Source organism: Myotis myotis, unplaced genomic scaffold (assembly GCF_014108235.1).
Source record: "Myotis myotis isolate mMyoMyo1 unplaced genomic scaffold, mMyoMyo1.p scaffold_m19_p_1, whole genome shotgun sequence".
NCBI lineage: Eukaryota > Metazoa > Chordata > Mammalia > Chiroptera > Vespertilionidae > Myotis > Myotis myotis.
Window position 1 is genome coordinate 169,298,390 of NW_023416313.1, and position 14,164 is coordinate 169,312,553.

At 41.4% G+C, this 14,164-nt stretch overlaps 1 protein-coding gene across 9 annotated transcripts in view; it reads right to left on the reverse strand.

Annotated features, from left to right (window-relative positions):
* MYO5A (myosin VA) overlaps window positions 1–14,164 on the reverse strand; it is a 200,662-nt gene that overhangs the window by 88,597 nt on the left and 97,901 nt on the right. For all 9 annotated transcript variants that reach the window (XM_036301823.1, XM_036301814.1, XM_036301793.1 and 6 more), the window contains 3 exons: window positions 12,464–12,570; window positions 6,258–6,523; window positions 5,573–5,654 (listed from right to left, as the gene is read on the reverse strand). In XM_036301823.1, the coding sequence (XP_036157716.1) occupies window positions 5,573–5,654; window positions 6,258–6,523; window positions 12,464–12,570 (455 nt within the window). The remainder of the gene's footprint in view (window positions 1–5,572; window positions 5,655–6,257; window positions 6,524–12,463; window positions 12,571–14,164) is intronic.

Consider the following 14,164-nt stretch of genomic DNA (forward strand, 5'->3'; position numbering starts at 1 on the left):
CATTTCATATAATCCTGGTTTGGTGGTGATGAATTCCTTTAGCTTTTCCTTATCTGTGAAGCTCTTTATCTGACCTTCAATTCTGAATGATAGCTTTGCTGTATAAAGTAATCTTGGTTGTAGGTTCTTGGCATTCATCACTTTGAATATTTCTTGCCACTCCCTTCTGGCCTGCAAAGTTTCTGTTGAGAAATCAGCTGACAGTCGTATGGGTATTCCCTTGTAGGTAACTGAGTTTCTTTCTCTTGCTGCTTTTAAGATTCTCTCTTTATCTTTTGCTCCTGGCATTTTAATGATGATGTGTCTTGGTGTGGTCCTCTTTGGATTCCTTTTGTTTGGGGTTCTCCATGCTTCTTGGACCTGTAAGTCCATTTCTTTCACCAGGTGGGGGAAGTTTTCTGTCATTATTTCTTCAAATAGGTTTTCAATATCTTGCTCTCTCTCATCTTCTGGCACCCCTATAATTCTGATGTTGGTACGCTTGAAGCTGTCCCAGAGGCTCCTTACACTATCCTCGCATTTTTGGATTCTCTTTTCATTTTGCTTTTCCGGTTGGGTGTTTTTTGCTTCCTCGCATTTCAAATCATTGACTTGATTCTTGCGCTCCTCTGGTCTGCTGTCGGGAGTCTGTATAATATTCGTTATTTCAGTCCGTGTATGCTTAATTTCTAGTTGGTTCCCCAATATAAGATCGAGGGTCTCATTAGTTTTCTTGTAGATCTCATTAAGTTTATCGGCGGCTTCTAAACAGTTCTTGAGAGACCTTAAAAGTGTGGTTCTGAACTCTATATCTTCCATTGACAATTTTGTCCTGTTTCTTTGTCTCCGCATTTTGTTATGCTTCCTTGGTGCACCCCCTAGTGGTCTTTGTTCGCAGTCTTATAGTTAAATCTTGATTGTTGTAGCTAATTCCAGGGAGGGTTTGACCTCCAGGCCAAGTGGCTATGAGAATCAGCTGTGTCAGCAGTGAGAGAACTTCTGTCCTCTAGGGAGGTGCTAATCTGGCGTTTGCCTGAGGCTATCCGGCAAATGCCTCAGTGCAGGGCTTGGGCGGGGCGGGTCGCACAGGATCAACAGGGTGGGCCGGAGAAAGCAGTTATGGTGGCTCTCAGTCCTGTCCCCAGGGGCTCTGCCTCTCTGAGTCCCAGCACCCGCTGCACACCTCCGAGAGAAAGCTGCACTCGCTCTGACCGAAGCCAGACAGTCCCGCTTCTCCCGTTTGAGTCTGGGTCCCTAAAGACTCGCCCGGATCTGGAGCTCAGAGTCTGCAACTCCCTCCCGATTGAAAACGCCAACCGCGCCCTCCGCCGCCAGCCCGCTCCGCGCACTCCGCATCTCAGAATTTGACTTCAGCACTGCGCCTCCTCTGAGTGTCCGTATGCGTTTCTCTTTCCTCCTAGTTGTAGGACTTCCACTCAGCCAGCGTTCCTGTGGTTCTGGGTGATGTCCCTTCTGTTTTTTGGTTTCACTTTTGAAGTAGTTGTTCAAAGCAGCAAACTCCGGCGTTAACCTATGCCGCCATCTTGGTTCTCCCCTCAACTCATGCTATTTCTGCTAAATGCTTCAGCCACCACCCTCACCATTGCTTCTAATCTCCATTCATTCATTTATGCAAAAATATGCATTGACTGCTACTATGTGCCAGTCACCAAATGCCATCAACAAAATAGCTGTGGGCTCTGCCTTCCTGGAGTTTGGAGATTAGTGGAAGAAGCAGACAGAAATAAAATAATCACAAGGAATATAATTACAAACTGTAATGTTACAGAGGAAAATAATGTGAGCTATGAGAGCCAACGTCCTCATCTGGTTTGGATACAGCGTGGTGAGGGAAGGCTTCTGAGGAAAGGCTGTGTGGCTGTGTGATCTGAGCTCCACAGCTGAATGGGAGTTCAATGGGAAGAGCAATCCCATCTCTGCTCCCACCCAGCCAATCAGCCCACCCACAACTTCTAGTCTCTACAGATGCTAATGACCTCCATTTGTTAGTTCTGGAGGTTTCTGCTTTCCTCCAATAGTCTTTCTTATCTCTCTTGGTTTGCAAACACTTCTTGCTACTTTTCTGGTAAAATTAGTCCTCTGTGGCTGTGACCAGGCAACACATATTAGGACCCCAAACCCGTAAAACTTAAGTGTCATCAAGACTTCTGATACATACTCTCTTATAATGCCACTCTTGGCCCATGTCGAGCATTTGTAGTCTAACCAGCTACAATAAGCTTTAGTAAAATATAAAAATAAATTAAAAAAACACCAAAAAACCCATAAAAATAACCTGTATGAAAATTTATGTCATGCTAATTAGAAAGCAGATTTCTTCTATTTTTTTTTTTTATTAACGAGAAGGCAAATAGGCACCATGTGTCAGCAGGATGCCCTGACTGATGGTAACAATATTTTCTAAAAAATGAGCCCTCCTTTTTAATTCAGTAATTTATATGCAGTCTCCACACAGACAAACACGACTCAGGCTTTAAACAGACTTTTTTCTCACACACATATCTATGTCTAAGTTTGGAAAAGTGGATGGGGCCTCAAAACTTTTGAATGCTCAATTGTCAGAAAGACAATGTGGGCATGGCTTTCAATATGGCAAGAGATCCTGGTCAACATGTAATGCCTCCAAGCAGTAAACATGCTTTTCATGCCCACTGACATACCCACAGCCTTGCTGAGGGAGCAGCCCTAAGCAGCCAAGTTCTTTACTGTAAGACCTCATGCTCCTAGTTGCAGCAGACTAAGTGTAGGTATTTAAGGGCACTCTACCACCAGAAACCTCTAATGAAAAAATGAAGTGGGTTATCAGTGGAAGCTGCAGCTTAAAGAAGTCAAGAAAAATGGGAGTTAAGCAAGTTAAGAGAATGGTTGGCACACTCCAACAACTGCTGGGTTCACAAGAAGTCTGAAGTGAATAAGCAGAAACCTTAAGGTAAAGAAAATACATACAGAATAGAAGGAAAGAATATGCCACCTGATAATAAGAGGGAGTGGAGCAGTTGTGTAGAGAGAACCTAAGATGCAGTATGGGGTGTGGTGTGTGTGGATGTGGGAGAGAGAAAGAGAGAGGGAGAGAGAGAGGAAGAGAGAGAATCGATTTGTTGTTCTACTTATTTATGCACTAGAGGCCCGATGCATGAAATTCATGCACTGGGGGGGAGGGGGGGGGTGTCCCTCAGCCCAGCCTGCACCCTCTCCAATCTGGGACCCCTCGGGGTATGTCCGACTGCCGGTTTAGGCACAATTGGGCCTAATCCGGAAGTTGGACATCCCTCTCACAATCCGGGACCGCTCACCTGCTTGCTGGCCTGATTTCCCCTTACCGCTTCTGCCTGACAGCCTGATCACCCCCTAACCACTCTCCTGCCAGTCCGATCAACGCCTAACTGCTCCCCTGCTAGCCCAATCACCCCCAACTGCCCTCCCCTGCTGGCCCTGTCACCCCCAACTGCCCTCCCCTGCCGGCCTGGTCGCCCCCAACTGCCCTCCCCTGCCGGCCCTGTCACCCCCAACTGCCCTCCTCTGCCAGCCTGGTGCCCTCCAACTGCCCTCCCCTGCTGGCCTGGTGCCCCCAACTGCTCACCCCTGCTGTCCTGGTTGCCCCTAACTGCCTTCCCCTGCTGGCCTGATGGCCCACAACTGCCCTCCCCTGCTGGCCATCTTGTGGCTGTGGGTACCGCCATCTTTAAGGGCGTGGCAGTAAATTAGCATATTCCCTCCTTATTGGCTGGGGGCACTGCCATTTTTGAGGGCGGGGCAATCAATTAGCATATTCCCTCTTTATTAGATAGGATTCACTGGTTGATTTTTATATGTGCCCTCATCAGGGATGGAACCTGCAACCTTGGGGTATCAGGTCGATGCTCTAACCAACTGAGCTATCTAGCCAGGGCATACTCTCTTAGATATTTCTTCTGATACTTACCTTTAAAGAATCTGCTTATCAGCTATTTTAAGTTTATTCATTTGAAACCTTATCTACTGATTTCTTGGTAAGATAGATGAGTCTAAATTCACATATACCACCTCTATTTTTAAATCTTCTTCTAGTTTTTATTAATTTTGTAACTTATAATAGTATCTTGCTCTAGCCAGTTTGGCTCAGTGGCTAGAGCATCAGCCTGCAAACCAAAGGGTTCCAGGTTTGATTCTGGTCAAGGGCATGTACCTTGGTTGCAGGCTCCTGCCCGGCTGGGCCCTGGTCGGGGCTCGTGCAGGAGGCAACCAATCAATGTGTATCTCTCACATCAATATTTCTCTCTGTCTTTCACTCTCTCTTTCACGCTCTCTAAAAATCAATGCAAAAATATCCTCGGGTGAGGATTAAAAAATAATATCTTTAAACTTCTATTTTTTTCTTCATCAACCATAGACTATATCACTAGAACTCTCTCTGTAAGATGAAGATATTTATTACGGGTTCTTTTCCTGTCCTTCAGCTCTCTTCTGTTTCATATATCTTCCAATTCCTATGGGTGACTCATTTTTAATATCTTCTTTCATCAATACTAATAACTACCCCTAATCTTGCACACAGAATTGTGCCTGGCATGTGGTGAGCACTTTACATATCCCAACTCATTTAATCCATAGAACAATATGCAGTAGGTACTATTATTTACTCTACTGTACAGATGAGGAGAATAAGGCCAAGAAGGTCCCTTAACTTGTCCAAAGTCCCCTGGATCAAGGCAGAGTAGGACTGTAACCAAAGCAATTCGGCTCAGGGCATCTGTGCTACCCCTCATTTTTAAGCACCTTCAAATCCCTCAACATCATGATAATGTTCTTAGACATTTGATATTCCTACTTCACAAGAGACACTCTACTCTCAAAATACACTCATTGCAGTTTGTCTCAGTGAATGTCTCAAACTGTTGAAAAGAAAATATGTAAAAAATATGTAGAAAAGAGAATACGTTCTGAATTTTTGTTTTGGCATCTTGCAAATACAACAAGAGTTAAGAGTTAAGGTAGTCATAACTCCACATATATTTAGCCTCAGGAAAAGAAACTGAAGGATATCCTTACGCTCAAAGCTTTTTGCTTCTCTCACTCAACTTATTTGTACAAAATTTTCACTATTCTCAAACAATAATCCAAGGATGACCTTGAATCCCATCTAGACCATAAACAGTTTTCTAATGTGATATCATTTATTAATCATGACTTCCTCAGCACTTTAGCTGTTCTAAACACCAGATAATAGTTGTAACTCATAACTTCATTTCAGGAATCAGACTTTAAATGCAGACTAGGAATTCAAGAGAATAATTTATAGCAGAATATTATTATTATTATTTTTTTAAACATTTTTTTTTAAACATTTTTTTTTAATATATTTTATTGATTTCTTACAGAGAGGAAGGGAGAGAGATAGAGAGTTAGAAACATCAATGAGAGAGAAACATCAATCAGCTGCCTCCTGCACACCCCCTGGGGATGTGCCCGCAACCCAGGTACATGCCCTTGACCGGAATCGAACCTGGGACCTTTCAGTCTGCAGGCCGATGCTCTATCCACTGAGCCAAACCGGTTTCGGCAGCAGAATATTATTTTAAAAAATAATTCTTACCAGATTGAACTGTTGCTGTAGTTTTTCATTTGCATAATTTATGCAAAACTGTTCAAAACTATTTATCTCAAATGTTTCAAATCTGTAAAACAAAAAGAGAAGAAAAGGTAACAAGTAGTTTGTAAAAAATATCCAAAATGTGCATATTAGAAAGAAATAGGAAATTCCCCAACACTGTGAAACTTTCTTACCATATCAGTGAAGATAAAGGTTTATAAGTCAGTACATGGGGTATGTACTGAGAAGACAGGCATCAGCCAAGTGGCAGAGAGATTTTTTAAAATATTCTGACATGTAGATGAACTCAGCAGTATAAGTTTTTAAGGGCTACTCCATCCCCAAGTGGGGAACACTTGGTAATATGAAAAAGCCATTGCTCTTATCAGTGTATAGACTCAGTGTCTAGAGACACACATAGAAGGGAACTGGGAATAGATATCTCATAGGTTCTTTTGAAAAACTGAAGCAGATAATGAAAAATTAGGCATCAAAAAGCACAAATATAAAGTTAAAGAAGGGTACCCAGAGAAGGAAAACTAGCAAATGAAATTAAGATTTTCAGAGATTCTCTTGTAATTTTTTTTTTCTTACCAGTAGGAGACAGAATCAAATACCCATATAAAGTTACTAGAAAATCTCTAAAAAGAAATGGTCTCTGGCAGGCCACTAAGCATAATATGCCTACCCATAAATGTCCAGCACTCCAATAAAAGAGTGCTGCTTGACAGCAGAATGGAGCGCTTGATTGACATGATCTACGATCCAGTTAAAGAGCTTGGCATAGATGTGTTTGGCCAAAGCATCGCGAGCATTCGTGGCCTGCAGCTTGGAGATGGGCTTGATGTATGTCTCTGTGGCAGTGGCTAGCTTCCGATGGCAGAGCCAGTGACACATCTCCTCATAGTCCACACCCATGAGGTCACAGAAGATGCTGAGAGGTTCATGCTTGGGCTGTCAAAAGAGAATGTGATATCTCCAGTGACAAGATCAATCAAATAAGAATTTACTGAAAAATACTAACAAAGTGGTAACAATAAAACCTAGCAAATTCTTTTTATAACAAACACCCAAATCACTGAGGAGCTGATCAGTGATGATAATAATCAAAATCATCCATCAAACCAGCATCTAAGCAGCATTTGTAATTTCTTCTAAGGCTCATTTCAAAAATCACCTATCTCTTCAGAGTATTTGTTTGTATCTCTTTTCAGACACATTTATTCAGTCAGTCAATCAGAAAATCAGTCAGCCTGTCAACAAATATTTACTGAGAGCCTATTATATGCCAGTAAACAAAAACAGACAGGGTCTTTGTCCTCCTAGAACTAATAGTTCTAGGATATAGAAATGGATATTCGTCTACGGCCACACCACCCTGAACGCGCCCGATCTCGTCTGATCTCGGAAGCTAAGCAGGGTCGGGCCTGGTTAGTACTTGGATGGGAGAAATGGATATTCATCAAATAATTGCTCCCCAACATGTAATCCTATATAATAAAGAGCTAATATGCTAATTAGACTGGATTGCGGAACGACTAGTGGGCAGGGGGAGGGGCCTCGAGGCAGCTGGAGCTGCAAGGGCTAAGCCCCTTGCACGAATTTCGTGCACCGGGCCTCTAGTATTACTATAAAGGAGAAGGACACTGCAGTAAGATTGCAGGTGAGATGCATGTATCCTTTTCAGAGAGGCAGGAGACAGCTGCCTTGAGACATGGAGTTCAGATTTGAAAGACAAGAATGTATTAACTTGGTGAAAGGGGGAGGAAAGGGTCTTCCAAGCTGAGGGAATAGCTGATGTAAAAATGCTGCGATGGGAGGGTGACCATCAATATGCAGGACTGAAATTGAGAGAGGGAGATGTATGTAATGAAGCCAGAGACAGGCAGAGGCTATACCAGGGGTGGGCAAACTTTTTGACTTGAGGGCCACAATGGGTTCTTAAACTGGACCGGAGGGCCGGAGCAAAAGCATGGATGGAGTGTTTGTGTGAACTAATATAAATTCAAAGTAAACATCATTACATAAAAGGGTACGGTCTTTTTTTTTTTTAGTTTTATTCATTTCAAACGGGCCGGATGCCCGTGGGCCATAGTTTGCCCACGGCTGGGCTATACCATGGCTGGTCTTTATCCTGATAGCAATGGGAGGCCACTGAAGGGTTTTAAAAAGATAGCTTGATAGTTATGTGTGTGACTTCTTACGTTAGAATCTCTTTAATCACTTACATATCTAGGGTATCCTATATAATAAAAGGCTAAAATGAAAACTGACCAAATGGTGGAATGACTGGTTGCTATGATGCACACTGACCATCAGGGGGCAGATGCTCAACACAGGAGCTGCCCCTTGGTGGTCAGTGCACTCCCATAGGGGGAGCGCTGCTCAGCCAGAAGCTGGGCTCACTGCTGGCGTGCAGAGCAGCAGTGGCAGGAGCCTCTCCTGCCTCCACGGCAGTGCTAAGGCTGTCCAACTGCTGGACATCCCCTGAGGGCTCCTGGACTGCATAGGCCAGGCTGAGGGACCCCCCCACATGCATGACTTTCATGCACCAGGCCTCTAGTATAATAAATCAGAAAATTAGCAATGATACAGCTTTATTATCTAACCTATAGATCTAATTCAATTTTTACTGATTGATCTAATAATTTCTACTATGAAAAAACAAACATACAAAACATTTCTATGGTCCAGGATCCAATCTGGATTCATTCAATGAATTTAGTTATCATGCTTCATTAATCTCTTTTAATTTTTTAAACTTTATTTCTTAATTGATTTTAGAGAGAGGACGAGAGGGAAGGAGGGAGGGAAAGAGGAAGGGGAGGGGGAGAGTGAGAAAGAAAGAGAAAGAGAGAGAAACATCGATTTGTTGTTTCATGTTCTACTTATTTATGCATTCATTGGTTGATTCCTGTATGCCTGACCAGAGATCGAACCCGCAACCTTTGTGTACCAAGGTGATGCTGGAACCAACTGAGCTACATGGCCAGGATTCATTAATCTCTTTTAATATGAACACTTCTTCACTCTTTTTATTTTTTCATTTGTGATCTTGACATTTTTTAAGTCTGTCCCTGGATTTGGGTCTGTATGATGTTGCCTCATGATTAGATCTGGGTCATGCATTTTTAGCAGGAATATCAGAGAAGTGATGTTTCACTCTCCTCAGTGCTCCATATCAGAAGTTATGTGATGTTGCTTGGTCCCATTACTGGTCATGTCCATTGTGATCACTTGGTTAAAGGAATGTCCGCTAGGTTTCTCCAACTAGAAAGATAACTATTTTTCCCTTTGTAATTAATAAGTATTCTATAGAGAGTGCTATCTTTTGCAGCCCAATACATTATTTTTACTAAAGGCCCAGCACGCGAAATTGTGCAAGACCCAGACCCGCCATGCCAGCAGGACCCCAGACCCGCCGTGCAAGAGTAGCTTGCCACCACGAAGCCTGCCGAGCCCCGCCCCGCTGCCACGAACAGCTCATGGGCCAGGGGGAGGGACCGAGAGGTGCTCCATGCACCTCCTGGTGACCAGTTGTTTGGTCATTCTGGCATTACGACCTTATGGCCACTGGCCTTTTATAATATAGACTAGTGGCCCAGTGCACGAAATTCATGCACATTAAAAGGGAATTAGAGGAAATATTTTAATATTGCTATTTGGCCATTCTCTATACTAGAAGTGTCAGAGATGAAAGAAAATTAGTAAAATGTATATGAAAATCTTCCTCCTGTCAGAGTCTGGGGCTTGCCATGGGACCCAGAGTCAAGTCCCCACCCACACGCGTGCACCTCGAAATCGCACGAGACCCAGACCCAGCCGGCCCTAACCCCATTGGGAGAGATCCAGACCCGGCTGGCCCCACCCATCAAGCCCCGCCAGGCGGGGGGTGCAACCTAAGGTCCCATGTCAAGCCCGCCGGGTAGGGGGTGCAGTCTCAGGTCCCCTGTCAAGCCCGCTGAGCAAGGGGTGCAGCCTCAGGTCCCCCAGCCCGGCGCCAAGGTGGGGGTGTGTGGCCTGAGGTCCCCCGTCAAGCCCCGCCAGGTGGGGAGGGCGCGGCCTCAGGTTCCCCGGCCCAGCGCTGGGGCAGGGTGCATGGCCTGAGGGCAGGGGGCGTGGCCTGAGGTCCCCTGTCAAGCCAAGCCAGGCAGGGAGCGTGGCCTCAGGTCCCATGTCCTGGCGCTGGGGTGGGAGGCATGGCCTGAGGTGCCCCATCAAGCCCCACTGGGCGGGGGGCGCAGCCTCAGGTCCCTGCTGATAGCTCGTTACGGCTCATTATGGGAACCCCGCCTCCACTGTGGGCAAAGCCATCTTATGTTACGGGATCCCTGCCTCTGCTGTGGGCGCCGTCATCTTGTTATGGTGTGATGGTCAATTTGCATATTCTCCCTTTATTAGATAGGATTATCATTGTTTTAACTAATCAAATTTTATCTATATTTTCCTGAACTTTACTAGTCTATTAAATCATTTCTTCTCACATTTTAGATCTTCTGCCTGGGGTCATTTTCCTTTTGCCTAAACTATGTCCTTTAATATTTCCTTTAGTGAGGGACTACTGGTGACAAATTCTCACAAATGTCTATTTGTCTAAAAACACTTCTATTTTTCCTTCATTCCAGAAAGATATTTTTATTGGATATACAATTCTAAGTTAATAGTAACTTATTCTATAACAATAAAGATAGTAGTCCACTGTTTTCTGTCTCATTGTAGAAATTGGAAAATGAGCTGTCAATTTAATTGCTATTTCTTCAAGAGTATTGCTGAACATCATATTTCTCTGCCTGTTTGAAGATTTTTCTCTCTGCATTTGGTATCGTTATGGTGCTTACAGGTAGATTTTCTTTTTCTTTATTTTAACAGGGATTTTTTGGACTTTCTAAATTTGTAGTTTAGTGACATTTCACAAGTTCTGAAATTTATTAGAAATTATATTTTCAAACATTATGTCTGCCTTATTTTCTTCTTTCTCTGTCAGAAATTCTCATTAGATTAAAATTAGAATTTATTACTATATCCTTCATCTCTCTTATCTATTATTTTTAAGTAATTCTTCGTGCATTTTGGATTTCTTCCCATTTAGCTTCTAGCTAATCAGTTTTCTCCTTAGTTGTGTCAAATCTGCTATTAATTTCTTTCTTAGGTTTGAACTTTGCTATTCTGTTATTTTACCTAAGTCCTTCTATTTTGTTTCATTGTGGTATTCAAGATTTTTCACTATGAACCAAAATTTGTTGTAACTTTTCTAAACTCTATTGAGGCCCTGATTGAAGGTGGATCCTCCAAAGTAAATCTGCATTTGCTTCTGTCCAACATCTACAGCACTACCATTGCAGGACAAATTTAGCTAAGTTTTCTGTATGTAGCTTTCTGGGATCATCCAGGAACTATGAAGTCAGCCTGGGAGTATGTGTGATGGTCAATTCACTGCTATAAATTTTTAGGGAACTATACTTTCCTCCTCTACTGAGCACCAAGGCTTGAGCCTGATGAATTTTTCTTTGTACTCTTGGAGTGGGTGGTGGACAAGTTTATTATTAGTTCCCCGATTAGGGTCTCCGTTTTAGTAGTGGTTCCTGTATTTGCTCCCCTGTTTATGTAAGTACTAGGCTTTATCTTTTCTCTTCTGCATCCCACTTAGCTATGAAATCCAAAGCTCATGATCACTGGGTTCTGCAAATTTCCTCAAGATGAGTCTTAACTTCAGGGTTCTGCTTTGTTCTCTGCATTCCTATTTCTACCAAGTTTTTAGCCTCTGAGTGGTTCTTATGTGTTTTCTAAAAATATTTTAAAATATAATTTATTCAGCATGAAGGTCAATGAAAGCACCTAGTCCAAAACTGAGGTTCAAAGAAGCAAAGCTACTTACCCAAAAACACAGTGAGTAAATAGCAGAGTTGGGACTGAACCGAAACAGAGATACTGAAGCATATATTTCAAAACTAACGTTGAATTTACCCAAATTTAAGTCACAAGTTAATCTACATGTAAATTTGCTAATATCAACTAAGATATCTGAAGAATCAAACACAAATCTCAAGATTATCTTCTATTACAATCCTTGAAGAAGCAGGTTGGAAAAAGAATTAATTATATTAAAACTTCCTCTATTTTAATAAAGTTAAAAGATACCCAATAAATACCGGTACATATGATATGTATGTGTGTATGTGTGTGTGTTATCTTTGATGATAATGATCAGCAAACACTACAAATCACAAATGCCCAATGAGGACAATTTGGATTGTCAGGTTTGTTAGTTTAAACAAATGTTTTCACATATGGAAGTGCGTTTTAATTCTGTGTGGAAGAATATGTAAATCATAGTGAAGACACCTCATCTCACAGCCATCTAGTCCCTCTTCCTAGGAGTAACCACTGATAACAGTTTTTGAATAGTTTTTGAACCCTATCAGTTGGAGAAAAAATAAAGTTATCAATTCTTGGCACTTGTGCCAAATAAAACCTTCTCACTAGACTCATCAATCCAGCTTTCACATATATTTCTAACCTCTGTTTATACAGATCAGACATGTATACAAGTTTGAGTCTCCTATCCTCTGTCTCTCTTTCTCTGCCTTTCTCTCTCTCTCTCTCTCTCTCTCTCTCTCTCTCTCTCTCTCTCTCTCTCTCTCTCTCTCTCTCTCTCTCTCTCTCTCTCTCTCTCTCTCTCTCTCTCTCTCTCTCTCACACACACACACACACACACAATCACTGTGCACCAGGGATTAGAATCTGTATTTATTTTCACTTTAAGATTTCACATGTCTGATAATTATCTCTCTGATAATGTTAACAGAGAGACTTCAAATATATTTCTTCCATAAAGAAGTAACAAATCTAAAATACAAATCAACTGCCATCACACCAAGCTTGTTCTGAACTTACAGGTATTGTGCAGCTGTCTGAATCTCGAGATGTAAATCCAACGTTACCTAGGTGAAGAATGCCAGCAAGTATTCGGAAAATTCCCATCTGATAATTTTCACTAATACCTGAAACAATAGAGTAAATGAACAGTGATTAATTTTTAAATAGCAGACAACTTTAAGCCTATGTGCCTATGTTTAATTCTTAAATAATTATAGCAGATAATTTTAAGCCTATTTTTAATTCTTAAACATTGCCAGATATTGTGCACATTATAATGTATCACAGTTAACATTATTTCCATCATGGTTGAGAGCATGAGGTGTGGAGTGAGACACATCTGGTCCTGGGCTCAAGGCCTAGCTCTGCTCCCGACCTGCCATCTCACATGGGCAGGTAGCTTCACCCTGCTCTGCTTCTTTTTCTCATTTGAGATATGGGAATAATTGTGACTAGCTCAAGAGTGATTACGAACTTTAAATGAGAAAATGTACACTCCATGACACATGGTAAATGCTAAGCAAATTATCATCATCTTCATAAACTAGATTTAAGTATTTTATTAACATTATTACCTTTTCTTTTCATCTCTACTTCAAATGCAAATTGTAGCCCAATAAGGAAGTTTTAGGTCAGATTTTTTAATTACTTCTTTTAACTACAGACCTAGTATAAGCCAAAGAGACCCCAAGATTAAAAGTGTTCAGGCTGATGAATGAGTGTCCAAGTGCAGCATTCAAGTGGGACCTGAGTATAAGGGAGGATAAGAAAGCTGGAAAGCTCTTGGCTTTTGATCAGATCTGCCTTCATTTTTCAATAAGGTAAGAATTTCCAGAATATTAGATGTGTATACATACAAGTAAATACAGTAAAATTATTTCCAAATGTGTAATCATATCCAGGGGAACTAAGCATTGATCTTATAATGAATGTTCTTGCCACCTCCTGAGTTATGTTTTGTTTTCTAATTTTCTATTTATCAACAGATTTATGCCTAGGAGGCAGTGTTTTTCAAAATGTAATATGCATATGAGTCACCCATGTATCTTTTTCAAATGCAGATTCTGATTCAGTAGGTCTGAGTTAGATCTGAGATTTTGAATTTTTACAAGCTCGATAGTGGTTCTGGACCATACTCTGAATAGCAATGCTTTTCAATTAAATTAATTCACTTCAGGGTACCCTCAAAATTACCAACATACAATTTTAGATTTATTCATATTTTGAGGTTTTTATATAAATAATTCTTCATGAAAGTTGTACACTAAGTTCTAAAGAATTATTTATTTATATGTAGACCCAATATTTTTTAAATATCAGAAAGAAGACAGTGACATCTGAGTCATTTCAACGTGTAATACATTGTTTTGTTACCCAAGCAGCTCAGTCACATTTTCCAGCCACAGGAAACAACAAAAAAAACCCTACAAAATATGAACCCATTTCATTTATCTCTAGGTTTTAGATTTTGTAAAAACTTAAGCAGAGTTAATTAGTCCTACCTCCCTTGATGTCCTGAATGTGCATTTTAAATAGCTTTATTGAAGGATAATTTGCATACCTTAAAATTCCTGTTGTAAGTATGCAATTCAATGACTTTTAGTAAATTTACAAAGTTGTGCAACCATCACCACAATCTAATTTTAGAACAGTTACCACTCTGGGCAAAAAAAAATACACAAAAAAACTTGTGCCCATTTGCTGTCCAAATGTGTTTTT